General features: G+C 42.1%; 1 protein-coding gene across 4 annotated transcripts in view; it reads right to left on the bottom strand.

Annotated features, from left to right (window-relative positions):
* Nucleotides 1-5525: 5525 nt before the first annotated feature.
* CD274 (CD274 molecule) overlaps nucleotides 5526-16827 on the bottom strand; it is a 48933-nt gene continuing 37631 nt past the window's right edge. For 2 of the 4 annotated variants that reach the window (XM_054986772.1, XM_054986769.1), the window contains exons 3-6: nucleotides 15658-15936; nucleotides 11335-11625; nucleotides 9389-9520; nucleotides 5526-6036 (exon numbers count right to left, since the gene is read on the bottom strand). In XM_054986772.1, the coding sequence (XP_054842747.1) occupies nucleotides 5954-6036; nucleotides 9389-9520; nucleotides 11335-11625; nucleotides 15658-15913 (762 nt within the window). In that variant the 5' untranslated portion in view covers nucleotides 15914-15936 and the 3' untranslated portion in view covers nucleotides 5526-5953. Of the gene's footprint in view, nucleotides 6037-9388; nucleotides 9521-11334; nucleotides 11626-15657; nucleotides 16018-16827 lie in introns of all 4 variants that reach the window. The other 2 variants (XM_054986768.1, XM_054986770.1) reach the window with 1 other exon arrangement.

Raw genomic sequence — 16827 nt, 5'->3', positions numbered from 1 at the left:
AAAGTGCAGAAGCTTGTATTAAACACATATAACATATGCTTGAGCACAGCAGATGAAACAGTCACGCACTCACACCTGAATTAAAACAAGAGAAGCCCAGGCTGCTGGCATAGCAATTTCCATCCAGCCACTGAAACCTGAGAGTGGCTTCACTTCTCTTTAGGAACACCCACATCCATTTTTCAATGTTTTTAAGATTCATAATGCACGCAAGCAGCTAATCTGATTCTTAATCATACCTAAGCAAAGTGGCATTTTCTTTCTTTTGAGTTCTGGCAATGGTACAGAGAGAGCAGAACTGGTGGCCCATGAAATCTGAAGGTTTGTCAGAGTTATGCCATCAGCTTGGGCTGTGTCCAGATGGCAATTTACCTCCAGCCACAAAATGTGAAGCACTGCTAAACAGGAAAGAATATCCTCACAAGGTATAAAAATTAACTTTGACAGCTGCTTCAACCATTCTGATTTTTGTTATGCAATGTACCCCTGTCTTGAGGAGTGGGGGAGTGGGAGAGAGACAGAAGGCAATGGCAAAGCACTTCTATTATCTCTTGTCTTGAAAGCCCCACGGACTTGGGGGTCACTACATTTTATTTATTTATTTATTTATTTATTCCACCCTCCCCACATTTCCAGCAGGCTCAAGGCGGATTACAAGATACATAAAGATTAAAATATATAAAACAATTATTATGATTAACTATTCTAAAAACATCTTATTTACACAGTTAAAATACAATTATAAATATCAGCATAGAATTCGACTGATCAAAAATGTAAAACAACTTCAGAGCACCTCTGCATTAAAAAGTTTTTTTTTAAAATGGGGGGTATTGGTGGTGGGGAGGGCCTCATCAACCGGCCAGGGGGGCTCCACCTAGCACTGCCCATATACCTGGCAGAACATCTCCGTCTTGCAGGCCCGGCGAAAGGATAACAAATCTTGCCGGGCCTTAGTCTCTTCAGACAGAGCGTTCCACCAGGCTGGGGCCAGGATCAAAAAGGCCCTGGCCCTGGTCGATACCAGGCGATCCTCCCTGGGGCCCTGCTGGGGCCAGGGACCTTTAACAGATGTTTCTTACTGGAACGGAGAGTCCTCTGAGGTTCATATGGGGAGAGGCAGTCCCACAGATACGCTGGTCCCAGTCCGCATAAGGCTTTATAGGTTAATACGAAAACCTTGAACCTGATTTGGTACTCCACTGGTAGCCAGTGCAGCTGACACAGTGCTGGTATTATATGCTCACGCATTGGCAGGCCCATGATAACACATGTCACTGCATTCTGCACCAGCTGTAACCGCCAGATCAGGTTAAGGGGAAGCCCTGCGTAGAGCGCATTACAGTAGTCTAACCTAGAGGTGACCGTTGCCTGGACCACTGTAGTCAAGTTGCGGGACGAAAGATAGGGGGCAAGCTGCCTGGCCTGTCGAAGATAGAAAAACGAGGACCTGGTGACCGCCGTGAGCTGAGCCTCCATTGTCAATGAGGCATCCAGGATCACCCCCAGGCTCCTGACTCTCGGGACCGGCATAAGCACCGCGCCCTCGAGTGCAGGAAGCCGGGGGCCCAAATCCACGTTTCCGCGACTCAAGTACAGGATCTCCATCTTCGCAGGGTTTAACTTCAGCCGACTTTGTCTCAACCATCCAGTCACGGCTTCAAAAGCATGCTCCAGGACATCTGGGGTAGATCCAGGCTGGCCGGCCATCAGCAGATATAGCTGAGTGTCATCCACATATTGGTGACACCCAAGCCCGAAACTCCACACCAACTGGGCAAGGGGGCGCATATAGATGTTAAATAGCAAAGGGGAGAGTATCGCCCCCTGCGGCACACCGCATACTAGTGGCCGGTGGGACAATAACTTATCTCCTAGCGCCACCCTCTGTCTCCGACCGTGAAGAAAGGAGACAAGCCACTGTAGTGCTGTCCCTTGAATTCTCACGTCAGCAAGGCAGTGGGTCAAAAGATCATAATCGACCGTATCGAACACCACTGAAAGATCTAATAAAATCAGCAGTGCCGATCCACCTCGATCCAGGTGTCTGTGGAGATCGTCTGTAAGGGCAACCAGCAGTGTCTCCACTCCTTGTCCTGGGCAGAACCCAGACTGGAAGGGATCTAGAGCCGAGGTCTCCTTCAGGAAATTCTGCAATTGGTTCTCTTATCCAGAAACGGGAGGTCCAAGACCGGGCGGTAACTGAGCGGGTCGACTGGATCCAATGATGGCTTCTTTAAAAGAGGCCTCACCACAGCCTCCTTAAGTGCTCTGGGAAAAACCCCAGAGCCCAGGGACAGGTTGACAATGGCCTCCAAGGAATCCTGTAATCCGTCAACACTGGATTTCACCAGCCATGACGGACACAGGTCCAGGAGGCATGTGGTAGGCTTCACTCCCTGCAGAATCCTGTCCACCTCTTCCCCAGAAAGGGGGCTGAAGTGATCAAATATCACCCCCGAAGACGGCCAAGGGGCCCCTAGTTCATATATTGTGTCAACTGTGGCCGGTAAATCGCGACGGAGAGACAAGATTTTATCAGCAAAAAAGCTCGCAAAAGCCTCACAGTTTATGGCCGAATTCAAATTTTTTTGGTCTCTACTTGGAAGGGAGACCAATGAACGAACCACATTGAACAATTTAGCTGGGCGTGAGCTAGCTGATGCAATGGAGGCTACATAAAATTCCTTCTTTGCAGTCTTCACTGCCATCTCATAAGATTTCATAAGCATAGCAACAGAACTGAGCAAAGAAACCCAAAAGAAATGTGTAAAAATGCAGATCCTCTGTCCCTCACTCTGTACTTGCCCTGGTTAGATCTTCTCCTAAGGCAGGCTTTCTGCTTAGAAGGTTCCAGCTTTCTGAGAAGTTCCCATACCTTACAGTCTTGGTTCAGGCCTCCAGTCTCCACATGACTGGAGCCTGTCTGAATTCCTTCAGCCTCCAAACAAAATCAGCCAAAGGAACAATTCTCCCTGTGCCAGGAGATGTTATTCTCTCCCTTTGCCCACCCACTTGTCAGGTCAAAGTGGTAGGACAGAAAGACTTTTTTTTTAAAGCTCCAGGAAGAATAATCTCTGGCATTTTAGTTCTCCAAATCTCTGTCTCTCTGCCCCCTCCCCAAAGGGTCAGCTTTTAGGAGGAAGTCTTACCTGGCTACCTGCTTATCTTCAGCCAGGTAGGGAATCTGCATAGCTGAAGTCCCAGGCTGGGTTTGGCTTAGAAAGCGTTTGGCTTCCCCTCCACCCTCCTGCCTGTCCTCAGCTAAGATAACAGTTTTAAAGCAAGAGTGAAGATTGTGATACAGTCCAAACCTGCAAGTAGAAAGCATTTCTCCGCAGCCAGTAACAATCATAATTTAAATCAGGGTTACTAACCTGGGGCTACCAAACAGGCTACAATATTTGGCTAGTAGGCTGCATTCATCTTGGACCAGATTAAATTACATAAAGATAATATAGAAAAATCTTTGTATTTGTTTTTGTATTGCATTTCTCACATACTGGCCAACAAAATAATGACAATTTGGAATGAATATTTCCCAAACTTGAAGGGGTTGCATTCCCCTTTGTTGCTTTGATTCATTTCATTACTTTCACAAATATAAAGTTATTTTATTTTTCAGGGTTTCTAAAAAAGAAACTGAAAAATGGGGAAATTTTGAAATGATTAAGAGACATTCACAATTAAAGTAGCATAATTTGCAGTTTATGTGTTGGATCCAGACTGTATTGGCAATTTCTATTGTTTCCCCCTTCCAGCTGCAGACCCCACTCATGTCGTTCCTTGGGGCCCCTTAGCCCCCAGAAGCAATGTATTGTGAAGATCAGTGGGCCGCAGTGGGAGGGGGTGGTAGGAAAGTTCCATTCTATTGATGGAAAATTTAATCTAGAACCCACCCAAAGTGAACAAGCAAACAGAATTCTAAATCAGCATTTGTGATGTCATATTATCTAATGCCGTAACTTTTGCGTCTTCTGTCATGATGTCCTAATTCTTGGAAAATGACACTTGTTTTAAAAGGAACTTCGGTATCTCATGTTCACCCTGCAAACAAACTGCCCCCTCTGTTCTAAACATATTTGCTACTTGAGCTTAAGCTTGAGTTTTGACTACCTCAAATGATTCTCCTTGTAGAATGGGGCTTTCCTACTTCCCCCTTCCTGCTGTAGCTCCCTGTGCTTTTTGAAAAGTCACTACTCATTGTTAGTCAGGGAACCCTCTGGAACAGCACAGAATGTGGCACAAGAAGTGTAAGTAGGACTGGAGAATCAGTAAAAATTGGGAACCCCCCTTAATGTGACTAGCAGTGCCTTCTCGGGCATTTTTAAACCTGACTGCTTCCAAGCAAATGTGATTATGATATGGGTGTTAACATAGGAAATCTGGTGTGTTGAGGAGTCCTGTAGCTCCTTCCAACACAATTTTGTGCTCAAAGTGTTTCATGTATATTATCTCAGTAATCCTTACCTGGACTGCTTTCAGTAGGCCAGTACTAATGACCTCATCAGTACTGGCCTACTGAGGTTGATGAAGAGCAGCCTGCCTTAGGGTTGCCAGCCTCCAGGTAATCAGCCAAACAAAGTATATAACCGTGCCCAACTAACTATGCAGCGCATGTGCTGTATTGACTATTATTATCAATGAAAAAACTGTAATGACCATTCAATTAAGCATATTATTACTCCAAGCTATACCATAAATATAAAGGATGTAAATTTATTGGTACAACCACTCGGGTATGTCATTCATAATAAGTCATATTTTGCCCATAACATATGTTTGTACAGAGAATGTTGTCTTGTTACAATGTCAATGAATATTTCCAATACTATTAGTGTAACTGCTGACGGGTTCGCCAGCAAGAGGTTCCCGTTCCGGATTCCCCTTTCTCAAAGCAGTTACCACTGTGAAATATACAAAATAATTTTCAGAATAATTTTAAATATATTTATAAATATACATACTTATGTAATAAGTTATAACCATAGCACTATATACTCACAAATATCAGTTCTGATGGATGTAATATCTCAATAAATACTGTAAAGCAAAAACCACACATCAAATTCATAAAATCTGCTGCATAGTTAGTTGGGCACGGTTATATACTTTGTTTGGCTGGTTGTTCCGTGCCTCTCTCTGTTTGTGTTTTTAGCCTCCAGGTAATGGCTGGAGATCTCCTGGAATTACAACTGGTCTCCAGGCTACAGAGATCAGTTCACCTGGAGAAAATGGCTACTTTTGGGGGTGGACTGTATGGAATTATGCCATGCCAAGGTCCGTTCCCTCCCCAAACCCCACTTTCTCCAGGTTTCTCCAGGTTTCACCCCCCAGATCTCCAGGAATTTCCCAACTTGGAGCTGGCAACCCTAGCCTACCTAAGGCTACCTGCCTCTAATTTTTGTCATCGTTCATGAGTGAAGACATAAGGACATGAATGAGCTTCCATTTTTCTCCTTTCATAGAAACAAAGTAAGAAGAATGCCATTTTGACAATTGTGTTAAATTGTCTTATTATGTCAGCTCTTTAATGCATAAATAAACAAATACATAAACACAGCTGTTGTTACTGAAAATTCAGACACACAGTACAATCACAGAACATTCAGAACATACTCAAACAACCTTTTAATCGCTGAGCAATAATACTGACAAAAAACAGAAGCACGATTTACCTCTTAAGTGCAGTAACTTCCTTATAATTTTTTTCTAAAAGGGAAATGTGGAAAGTGCAGAATTGAAAACAACATCACATGCTTGTTTGAGTACTTCCATTAGTAAGGTCCAAATCTCCTATTCAGAGCGGTGGCAAAAATACAAGGAGTTTAAGACAAGAGTCATTCCCCATTAAACTCTTATTTTATGTTTTGTTTTTTCATTGTTGTGCAAAGTCTTGCGGATTTGAATTATCCTTTAGAATTCAGAAATTAACACACGGAGAATCCGTGTGTCAAATTAAAGGACTGCTAGTAATTTCCAAACTGACATCTGCTCCGTTCGCCCTTGAGCTGTGGGAAACATTCCTACAGTTGCCTAAAAGTGAAAGAAGATGAAAATTACTATTGCTTTCACATGTTTAGCCACATATTTGCATATGAATTTCCAGGCTTCTCTTGAGAATGTGTTAAACCTGACCCTAAACAGAGCTGTACCCTTCTAAGACCATTGACTTCAGTAGACTTAAATTATGTTACTTTCAGTGCAACCCTAAGTAAATTTACACGCTCACTGAAATCAATGGATTTAGAAAGACACAAGAAGAGTGCGGTATTAATCCGCTCTGTAGTAACTGGCACCATTTCCTTCTTTTGCCTAACATGAAATGTTAAACCCTACAAAATTCTGATACAGTTTTATCTAAACATACAAGCATAGATTTGGTTCACAGTTTCATATGAACATGTGCTAGTCAGGATTGGCAGAGCCCTCCATATGTTCAGTCATAACCACAAATATGTCACATGAGTATGGCTATTGAAAAGTGGAATATCATATGAAGGGACAGTCCAGATTTTTGCATATGACACATTAGTCACTTGCAGACAGAATGCTCAGGGTCAGTCCTCAGAACCAATAGCTGCTGCTGCAAATGGGCCAGCAGCACTGGACTACAAACTTGCCATCTTTCCAAAACATCAGCATAGCTTTAAATCCCCATAATAGGAAACATCTGTTCTTCAAGTACTTCCTGTTGGTCTTCTATTTGATGCTGGAACTGACATTTGGTATTGCTAAGCAGTTTTTTTAGAAACAATCCAAGTTTTGTTCTTTATTTTCCAGACAGAACAATACTGATCCAGTTGAAATTAATTATGACAGTTAAAATCAATGGTTCTTCCATTTCTCACAACTTACTTGTTTCAGCTGGGCATAATTTCAGCAGTCACCATTTTTTCCCCATTTGGCAGTAGAACCCTAGAGTCTTTCACTGCACACAGTCTTATATCCTAATTTTACTTTATGCTCATTAAAAATTCTCTGTAGCTTGCCCAAGACAAAAATTATTAATTAAAAACTCCTAGCCAGCTTTTCTGAAAAAGTGAACTAAGGCAGATTACAATACAGGGATCTCAAAATATAAAATATTTTAAATGAATACACCCAAAACATTCAGTAAACAAGCCATATAGTCATATCAACATCAATCACATCATTAGAAAGTTTTTTGAATATTTATATTTAATATTACTGGAAAAACTGTAAAATATGTTACTTAGGCCATCCAGCTCCATGGTAAAATGTGGGGCTAGTTTCTGCCCTAAGGGCATGAGAGGTTGATGAGGAGCAATCTTGTCAATACCTTTGAAGAGCTTCAATCTTTGAAGAGCTTCAATTTCCAAGTTCCCGCAACAGCCTCAACAGAGAATGTGTTTGGAATTCTAAAATCCCCCAGAGTGCTTTGGAATCCAGAAGGATCCATGATCCTCTGTGAGCAGACCGTGTTAATGGGTCCTTTTGTTTTGCAGGTGTTAGGGCCATATTCACTTTGAAGGACATTGTGCTCTCCACTTTTGATGGGATCTAGTTGACCCCTGCAGAATTAGTTAAGTGTCTAGCGGTTATACTGGAGCCAGTGCTACCGCTAGAAAAGCAAGTATTGCAGCTGCAAAAAGGGCCTTCTACAAACTCCATCTAGCCTTGAAGATTGCCCCCTACCTTGATATGGCTGATCAGGCCACCTGGATCCATGGCATGGTAATATCAAGCCTTGACTACTGCAATGCATGTATTTTACTCCCATTCTGCAGTCATTCCATTGGTTTCCCATCAATTGCTGGCTTCAATTCAAGGTTTTAGCTATCACATATGAAGCTCTTCATGGTCTTGGTCCCTCATACTGTGGGACTGTCTCTCTCCCTTTGCTCTATCATAACAGCTTTGTTCATCTGAACAGAGTCTTCTGCGGGTGCCACCCTGGGCAAAATCAACAGCTGCCTGGACTCTCACATACTCTGTGGAATGGCCTGCCTGAAAAGGTCAGGAAAACTCCCACTTTCCTAGATTTCCACAAACTGGGCAAAACCAAATTATTCAGGAGGGCTTTCTTACACATGGTTCAGAGTGATGCATTGGTGTAGGAATAGGGAGTGTAGAGTATACTACTGTGTAATGTCTGTTGCTGTAAGTATGCTCCTACTGGATAGTTCCACACTGTTTAATATGTCATATCAATCTGTTTGTTTTTTTCAGGATTTTTTGCAGTGCTGTATCAGATTTCTGCTCGTTTTCAAATTTCTGCAGTCCTATTGTATTGTTTATTGAATGTTACAGGTGTCAGGGCTTGTAGCAGCAGCCGCTGGGTGGGGCGCCGGGCGGTCTGCTCCTGACATCAAAGGGGTGCCAGGGATGCCGCAGGACCCTGCTCTGTGGAAGGAGGGACAGAATACATCACCCAGACTCCCTCTCAATCCACTCACTGGTCTGCTCAACCTGTGCCACTCACCCCCTTTGATCTCTGCCATCTCCTCCTCCATCCACTCTCCTCCTTGCCTTTGCTCTCGCTCTGCTCCAACTCCACTCCATTACTCCTACTCAAACCCACCACCCCAGTGCTCTTCCAAGCCATCCTTTTTAGGGCTTTCTTTCTCCAACCCACCCTCCTTGCTGGCTCCACCCACCAGGCCACACCCCTCCTTGGCCTCCCAGCATTGTTCTGGGCTGCCTCAAGCTGTTGCAGCTGGTTTGGCTGCCTAGACCAGCAACAGCTGCATTATTTGTCAATAATGCTAATACTTAAACATAATTACAAAGCCACTGAATTTATAACAATGCCAATATGCGTGTATGCTTTAAATTGTGTACATTTTCCTCACTCATACATGAATAAGGTATTGTTTTCTCCTAGTTTTCTTTATGGTTGTTAATTTATCCTTTACTACATTTTCATATCATTCTTCCTATGTAAGTTACTAGTTCTCCTATTTTTAGCAATTGACATTTTAGCCACGCACAGTTGCCAATTAATCTTACATTTTTCTTTATAACACTGATTTGAAACTGTTTAATATCACACTGAAACACATGGGGATTTTGCAGAACATTATAAAACTTCTTTGAATAAAAAAGATTTCTGCTGCCTTCTAAGGATTCAAACAAGGGACATAGGAGGGCCCTTTGGGGAGTACCTTAATATTTGGGCCATCACTGAGAAAGTTTGGTCGCATGCCTTCTTCTGAAGATCTTAGTGGGTGGGACGTTTATACAGAAAGATACACTTCTAATTGAAAATATAGTATAAGACCAGACTGTGCAACTCTTGGAGACTGTGAAGACTTATGTTAGGTATATAAATCATGTGTGAACCAAAGCCACCAAGTAGAGAGCTGTTTAAATAATCATATGATTGTTAGTTGGAAAACAGGAAAGGAGAGAAATAGTTCCTTACCTCTTCGGCTGCACAGAGTTGTTGATGATTTTTTCCTTACAACTGCTAAAAAAGGTGACACCAGCAAACAAATTGGGATAATTAAAAAGAGAAACTTTTTTTCATACACAGAAGCTGATTCGCCCACATAATCTGTAAACAAGAAAATCCAGTTTTATTACTTTTACACACAACTTGCCAAATTAATACAAATCAGCTTGGTTTAATCATCTTGGGATAAAAGTCAGTTTCCCCAGTCTCCTTGCTGTGGCCACTGTTCTATATGCTGACAGATTCTGGTGCTCAGGGCTTTTTTTCTGGGAAAAGAGGTGGTGGAACTCGGTTGTCCTTGGAGAAAATGGTCACATGGCTGGTGGCCCCGCCCCCTGATCTCCAGACAGAGGGGAGTTTAGATTGCCCTCCGTGCCGCTGAGTGGTGCAGAGGGCAATCTAAACTCCCCTCTGTCTGGAGATCAGGGTGTGGGGTCACCAGCCATGTGACCATTTACAAGATGTTCCGAAATTCCGTTCCACCACGTTCCCGCTGAAAAAAAAGCCCTGCTGGTGCTAAGTGTAAGAAGCTGTGTCGATGGTATTTGGCCTACTCCTACTAATGCTCGGCACCAGATGATCTCAAAGCTCTTTGTTTGCCAGTACCACTCCCTGAATCGCTGTATTGCTCCCATGGCAGTGGGAACTCTAAGCTTCAGTCCAATCGTTTTATTGATTGGGCTGCCAGTGATAGACTGATTTCTAGACTGCAGTAAGGTGGCTTTGCATGATTCTAGTTCAGTGATCCTCAGTATGGCACCCAAGAGCACCATGTTTCTCCCAGTGTGTTTGCTGCTGCCCATTTAGTTCTTCCCTAAAGCAAACAACCAATCTTGATTTTCCTCCACCTTAGTGAACTAGGACATGCTTCAGAAGAACCTACTAGGTATCACCTTTAAGTCTGCAGGGACCACCCATTCAGAAATAGGGGGATGCTCAGCTTGGAATCCCTGAACATTTGTGATACCTTCCCCCCCACCCCACAAAATAGCACTTTTGTGATTGGTCCTGTCTGCCAGGGCCGCCATTTTATGGTGGTGCCCACTTCATGTCCTCAAAATACTAAAAAATGCCCTTATGCTAAACAGAGTTAGGGAGCCCTGTTCTATTTGTTTGCCTGGAAAATAAGACAGTATGTAAATGGATACTACTTGTGTTCTCTTCAAGGTTTCAGATTATACACCTCTGAAAACCTATGGAAGCATAGCTATAATGTGTTTTTGAGTTTTTCATTGATATATAGGGAACCCAATTCTATAAATTCACCTTTGGTAATACAGCATGTAAAACAACAGTAGTATTCTGCGCTTATCAATGCTGAAGAGAATTTTTCAGGGAGCTGAAAGTGATATGAGTGAACTAACATTGCTCATGATACACACATTTGTTTTTTCCCATTCTGCTGTTGTCTCTCATCAAAAAGGCTTTGCAAGTGTAGGCAATACTTTGATATAAAATAACTGAGTATGATGCTGTACTTAATTCTGCATAAAAGTAAAATAATGGTGCTCTTAGAATCATGCTCATCTGTAAATATAATTGGTGTGATATGTTCTAACTGCATTGTCTGAGTTTTGCAGAATTACAAATACTTGGGTATGGACTAGTATGATAGAGTTCTCAGTCTTCATATCTGCCCACACAGCTCATTCTTTCACCTAAAAACTGAAGGGAAACAAAACTATTGTCAACACTTTCATTCGTTCCCTCTGTAAAATATTTATGAACATTCCATGACATAAAAGTAACTCAATTGTTCACTGCCAGAGCTGTCAATAGTTTAATATTCCTTGGCACATTACAATGTAAATTCCATATACATGTAGACATATGGAATATGAATAGCCCTGAATGTGTGTTTGGTTCCTACATAAGCAAATACAAATGATTATGTGAAATCACAGCTGAGTTTTTACCTAACTGTAATGCTGATACATGTGCTGAAGTGTTTTCATTCAATTTTTTATTCCAGAATACACAGGTGTAGTTTCCACTAATGCTTTGTTTGACTTGGAGGATACTGGTTATATTGAAAAGTCCATCATTAGTCAGTTCAAAAGTAGTGTTTGCAACCATGCTGATGTTAGGATTCTTCCTGTCATGCCAGGATACTTCAGCCAGGGGATACCCTTCTGACTGACAAATAAAAATCAGGCTCTCTTCCTCAGGATCTCTTATTTTCTGGACGTTTATTCTTTTATAGGGTGCTGTAGAGAAGAAGTAAAGCACAACAATCATGTAAAAAATTTTGCACTGTTTTAGTGGCACAATTATATTTCCCCTTCCTTGAGTCTAATTTGTGCTATCCTTATATAATGAAACCCTCATGTGGTCTCTTGAATGCTTTGATATTTTTACCCAAATCATTGGACTTCTTGGCTTAAGGGTATTCCAGGAGGAGGAAGGGATCATAGCTGAGGGGTAAAGCTTTGCATGAAGAAGGTCCCGGGTTCAATCACTGGCACCTTTGGTTAAAAGCATCCAGGATAGCAGGTGACTGGGAAAGCATTTCTCTGCTCGAAACCCTTGAAAGCTGCTGCCACTCAAAATACTGTAATAGTAGAGTGGCCAGCAGTCTGATTTGGTGCAGGGCAACTATATCTGTTCATCATCGTACGACATGGTAAGCTCACAGTATAAGGGAGAAATTTAACAAGATCAGTTGCTGGCAGGGAAAGGTTTATTCTTGACAAGACTCAAGATTCAATTACAAAATTTTTTAAAACACCAGGCTATTTTAAGAGCATTTGTTACAAGTTTTTATACATTATAATATAGGCACTTCTGAGGAATAATCCATGTTGTCTGAAATGTTGGAGGAGGGGCATTTCTAAACATAAGATGGAGCGGCTATGGCCTTATTTTAAGGCACTCCAGGCTATGTTATCAAATGAAGCTTTCGTTTAAAAAAAGGTATTACTTCACTGTTGCAAGCAGGCATAGTTATTGATCATCAGAATCTTCTTTAGTTTTGCTGCCATGGCTGCCTACAGGTGGTATTTACGAGTGCCACAGCTAGGGTTGCCAGATCCAGGTTGGGAAATTCCTGGAGATTTTGGAGGCGGAGCCTGGAAAGAGTGGAGTTTGGGGAGTGGAGGGACCTCAGCAGGGCTGTATTACTCATAAGGCTGACTGGGCTGAAGCCTAGGGGTCCTGCAGGGACTAGGGGCCCATCAATGTTTTTTGCTGAAGCAATGTTACCTGTGCCATAGGGCTCCAGTGGTTAAAGGCACTTTACACTCTGTGCTGTAGCAATATGTGTACATATATATTTATTTCATAAGTATATATGAATAGAATTCTTCAGGAGACCCTCAAAATGGATATAGGGCTATGTACGGCAGTCTTGTACATACCATACCAGGGTCAGTCTGTCAGCTGTAGTGGGGTGAAGGACTGAAGTGCCGGAGGGGGCCTGAAATACCTGAAAACCTAGGGGCCCAGCCATGAGTTAATATGGCCCTGGACCTCAGTGAGGTATGATTACCATCAGTCTTCCCTCTAAAGCAGCCATTTTCTCCAGGGGAACTGATTTCTGTGGCCTGGAGATCAGTTGTAATTCTGGGAGATCTCCAGCCACCACCTGAAGGCTGGCAACCCTAGCCACAGCACCTGCTGACACCTGTCCTGGTGCCCATCAAGTGTTTTTAGAAAGTGGGTGGGGCCAGGTGGGGCTTTTGCCCTGCAGGGGCTTCTGATTGGCTGTTGGATCGGTTGTACAGATTTAAAAAACAAACCAAAATTGCTTTGACAGCAGCTGCCACCACAGCACAAGAATCTTCACTTTGCAATTGAAGTTTAGCTATGTGTATGCAAGACACCAAAAGCAGTGATCTATAAAGAAATATGGGTTTATTGTTTATAGAATAAGCCTATGACACATATCACCATTTTAGGCAGAAATGTGTAAGGACCAGTTACATTAGACGGCTTTATATACCCTCAGCACTTGATTGTTTACAGAATTCAGCCATGCAATCTATTTTATAATTTCAAACAAAACCCCTTTAGAAGCAAAAGCTGAAACACACATTCAGTTTTATCAAGTTACCAATTTAAAATATTGCTCTAAAAAGGGAGCAAAAATGCTAAAAATTTATTTAGGAGCAATTAACTTCTCCCTCAGCGACTTTTGTAATCCCAAACCAATTTCTCTTCATAATGACACGTTCCAATGCCCTAGCTAGTTGTTTCTAATCTGCAGTCCTGTTGATTTATGCAGGGCAGCATTAGATGGAGGGCTCAACAGGTGGGTGTGTGGGAGCAGCTGGACAGTCCACTCTCAAACATTCTACCTTGAGGAATGGGCAGGTCTCAAAACTTGAGTAAAATCACTCGGTTTCACACAACTTTAGATAAACTTATCCAATTCTGATGGAAGTGAACTGTACACAGCTATGAAATTATCATTTTTTTCTAAAAATTATAGCACAGCTTTTTTCTAGGACTACTCACAGTAGACCTGAAGGAAAACAGATACAAAATAGTGTAGACACAGTGAAACATGAATCATTCCTAGAAGCTGTTTAACCCTGCAAATTTCAAAACTTATCAAACCTTAGAGCACTCCAAACCTTGATCTTGAGGGATCTAAAAGACCACATAGCTGTACTCTCTTCTAGGAGGGTTACAATCAAACACTTCCCAAGACAATATTGCCTTCTTAAAGAGCTTTTAACACTGCCAATTCATGCTCAAATTAAAAATTGTTCATTTGTTCACCAGCCGGTCTGGCATCGGATAAACATTGTGATAGACATAGCACTGATCACACAACTCCATAAGAGCAGAGCTGTTTGTGATATCACAAAAACAGCACTTAACCCTCTGCAAAAGAGACATTTTATTGCTTTACAGGACATAACTAATGATCTCAAAGTCAATACAGCTGAATTTAAAGGAAACTCAGCATATTTGATCTCTTTTTCTTAGTTTTAATTTTTGCTTTTGTTTTTTCCCCTCTTTTTTCTTCCTCTCAAAATAGAGTTGCAACTGCCAAAATAACTATAGGACTTTCGGTGTCTTCTTGATTCTGTGTGATATTATTGGCTGAAAGGGGGGGGGGTATGAATTAAAATGCTGAGTACTTCAAAATAAATCCCCCCTCAACAATATTTTCTTTTTAAAGGCATCCTATTAAACAGAACCTCTGTCTGAAATGTTGAAGACATACTTTTAGAGTTATTCATGACCTCGCTTTCTGATATTTTGTGCTTGGCTCTACCTCCTGTGGCAGCCATTTTGTGGTTGCACCCACCCTCCTGGGTCAGAATTCCAAAGGTGCTCACAAGCTCGAAAAGGTTGGGGACTCCTGGTCTACATGGCTGAAGAGGAAGCAACATTGGGACAAGCACGGGCTATGCTATCTGCCTGGTTCAAGGTGTGAGGTATGTGTAGAGCTTTCCCATTTCATGTCATACTTAGTTTTCCACAAATTGTCTGTGTCACTGGACTGAAATAAAGCAAAACACATGTGCACACACACCTCATGGTATATCTTAGAAGTTAATCCAGGCTCTTAAGGGTCAATGGGTTTGACATTATTTTTGGGTTGCTGATTTTATTCTACTGTTATGACTCATGCTATTCTTATATGCAAAGTGGAGAAATGGCCCTCTTCCAACATTTGGCATGACATGGGCATTGATAGGAAATTTGGGTTACTCAGTGGGATATTCCAAGTATCTTCAATGTGATTCATGCCCACTTAACAGAATTAGGTTGATCCATTTTGCTTGGTTTGGCAGAGATGCCAGACCATCTGAAAAGCAACAGTTCTAGGAATTAAGCTGAAGAGTTCATGCAGAATTTTGGGATGCTTGAACTAAAGCTATTTTATAACAACAATATTTATATACTACCCTTCAGGACAACTTAATGCCCACTCAGAGCAGTTTACAAAGTATGTTGTTATTATGCCCACAACAATCACCTTGTGAGGTGGATGGGGGTGAGAGAGCTCCAAAGAGCTGTGATTGACCCAAGGTCACCCAGCGGCACTGCCTCCCCGGATACTGGTTTCTTCACTCCTATAATCTGTTTATTTGTTTAAAAAACAACATATTTTTAGTAATTAGTTTCCTTTCAAATGAACAAGTTATAGACATGGTAGACATAACTTCCAGTATTCTTTCTTCCAGAGGAATGTAATACTGCAAAGGATGTCCCAAATGTCCTACTGTTCAGGGACCAGATAGTATTAAACAATATTTTCCCCCTTATGGTATATGGCCACTAACCTTTTACTTCCAAAGTAATGTACTTGTAATCAGCCTCTCCATAATTAATGACACAGAGGAAAGATCCTGCATCTGTCATCTTTACATTGGTGAGATTGAGCGCAGAACATCCCATTTGTAATTCATTATGCAGTAGGTTGGCTCTCCCTCTATAGTCTGGGTCTTGTTGCATGAGGTCTTCCTGCCCCTTGTGGAGCTTGTAAACTTCTTTTTCTTCTTGCTTTGATGATATTCTTTTCCACAAGATGCTTAACATTTTCAAATTTAACTGGGAATCAACTGGAAAACGACATTTCATTACCACGTTGCTCCCATACTCCACAGAGTACTGAGGCTGAAGAACTTCCACTGTGAATAAAGCTGAGGTAAAAGCTCAGTGTGATTATCCATAAAGCAAAATATTCCTATACAAGCGGGGCAAGACTTGTGGGGGCATCTGATTTCCCCCTCCACCACTATTTTCTCTTTCCCTTCTCCAGCATCTTCCACAGCCTCTACTCTTTTCCTGCTTCCTTCTCTCCTTCCCACACACCAACCAGCCAACCTTTCGCCCACCCCCAATCTTCAGCTTTCTCTCCTTCCTCCCCTTTTGCAGCCTTTATCCAGGAAAACTATGGCTCAGTGGCAACCATTGGGTTCACTTGTACAGTAATGAACCCACAAGGACTTGTTGGGAGCACCTCACTTTCCCATGTACCCCCCTCCCCACATTGTTTCCTTTTTTCCTCCTCCTCCCTTTTTTTCCTCTGTATTCTCACCTTTCCCTGCTTTCTGTCCTTCCTACCCACCCACCCACCTTTTTATCTGCCTGCTCATCTTTGGCAATATTGATATATATTTGCTTCATTTATACCACAATGTTTTCTACAACAGGGAACTCAAAGAAACTTACATTATTCTCCTTTCCTCTATTTTATCCTCACAACTATGTGAGGTAGGTCAGGCTGAGAACATGTAGCTGGTCCAAAGTCATCAAGTGAGCTTCCATGGCAGAGTGGAGATTTGAACCTGGGTACCCAGATCCTAACATGAAACTCTAACCAGTATATCACAATGGCTTGCTTGGGACGCCTACTGTTTAACAGAAGAGAGCAACCAGACTTGGGTAATTCTTGTTGTATCAAATCATACCATGGTTGCTGTGGGACCTGGCCGCAATGAATCCTACCT

This window comes from Eublepharis macularius, chromosome 8 (assembly GCF_028583425.1).
Source record: "Eublepharis macularius isolate TG4126 chromosome 8, MPM_Emac_v1.0, whole genome shotgun sequence".
Taxonomy (NCBI): Eukaryota; Metazoa; Chordata; class Lepidosauria; order Squamata; family Eublepharidae; genus Eublepharis; species Eublepharis macularius.
Note: the sequence above shows the minus strand (reverse complement) of the source record. Positions and strands in the feature narration are given on the sequence as shown.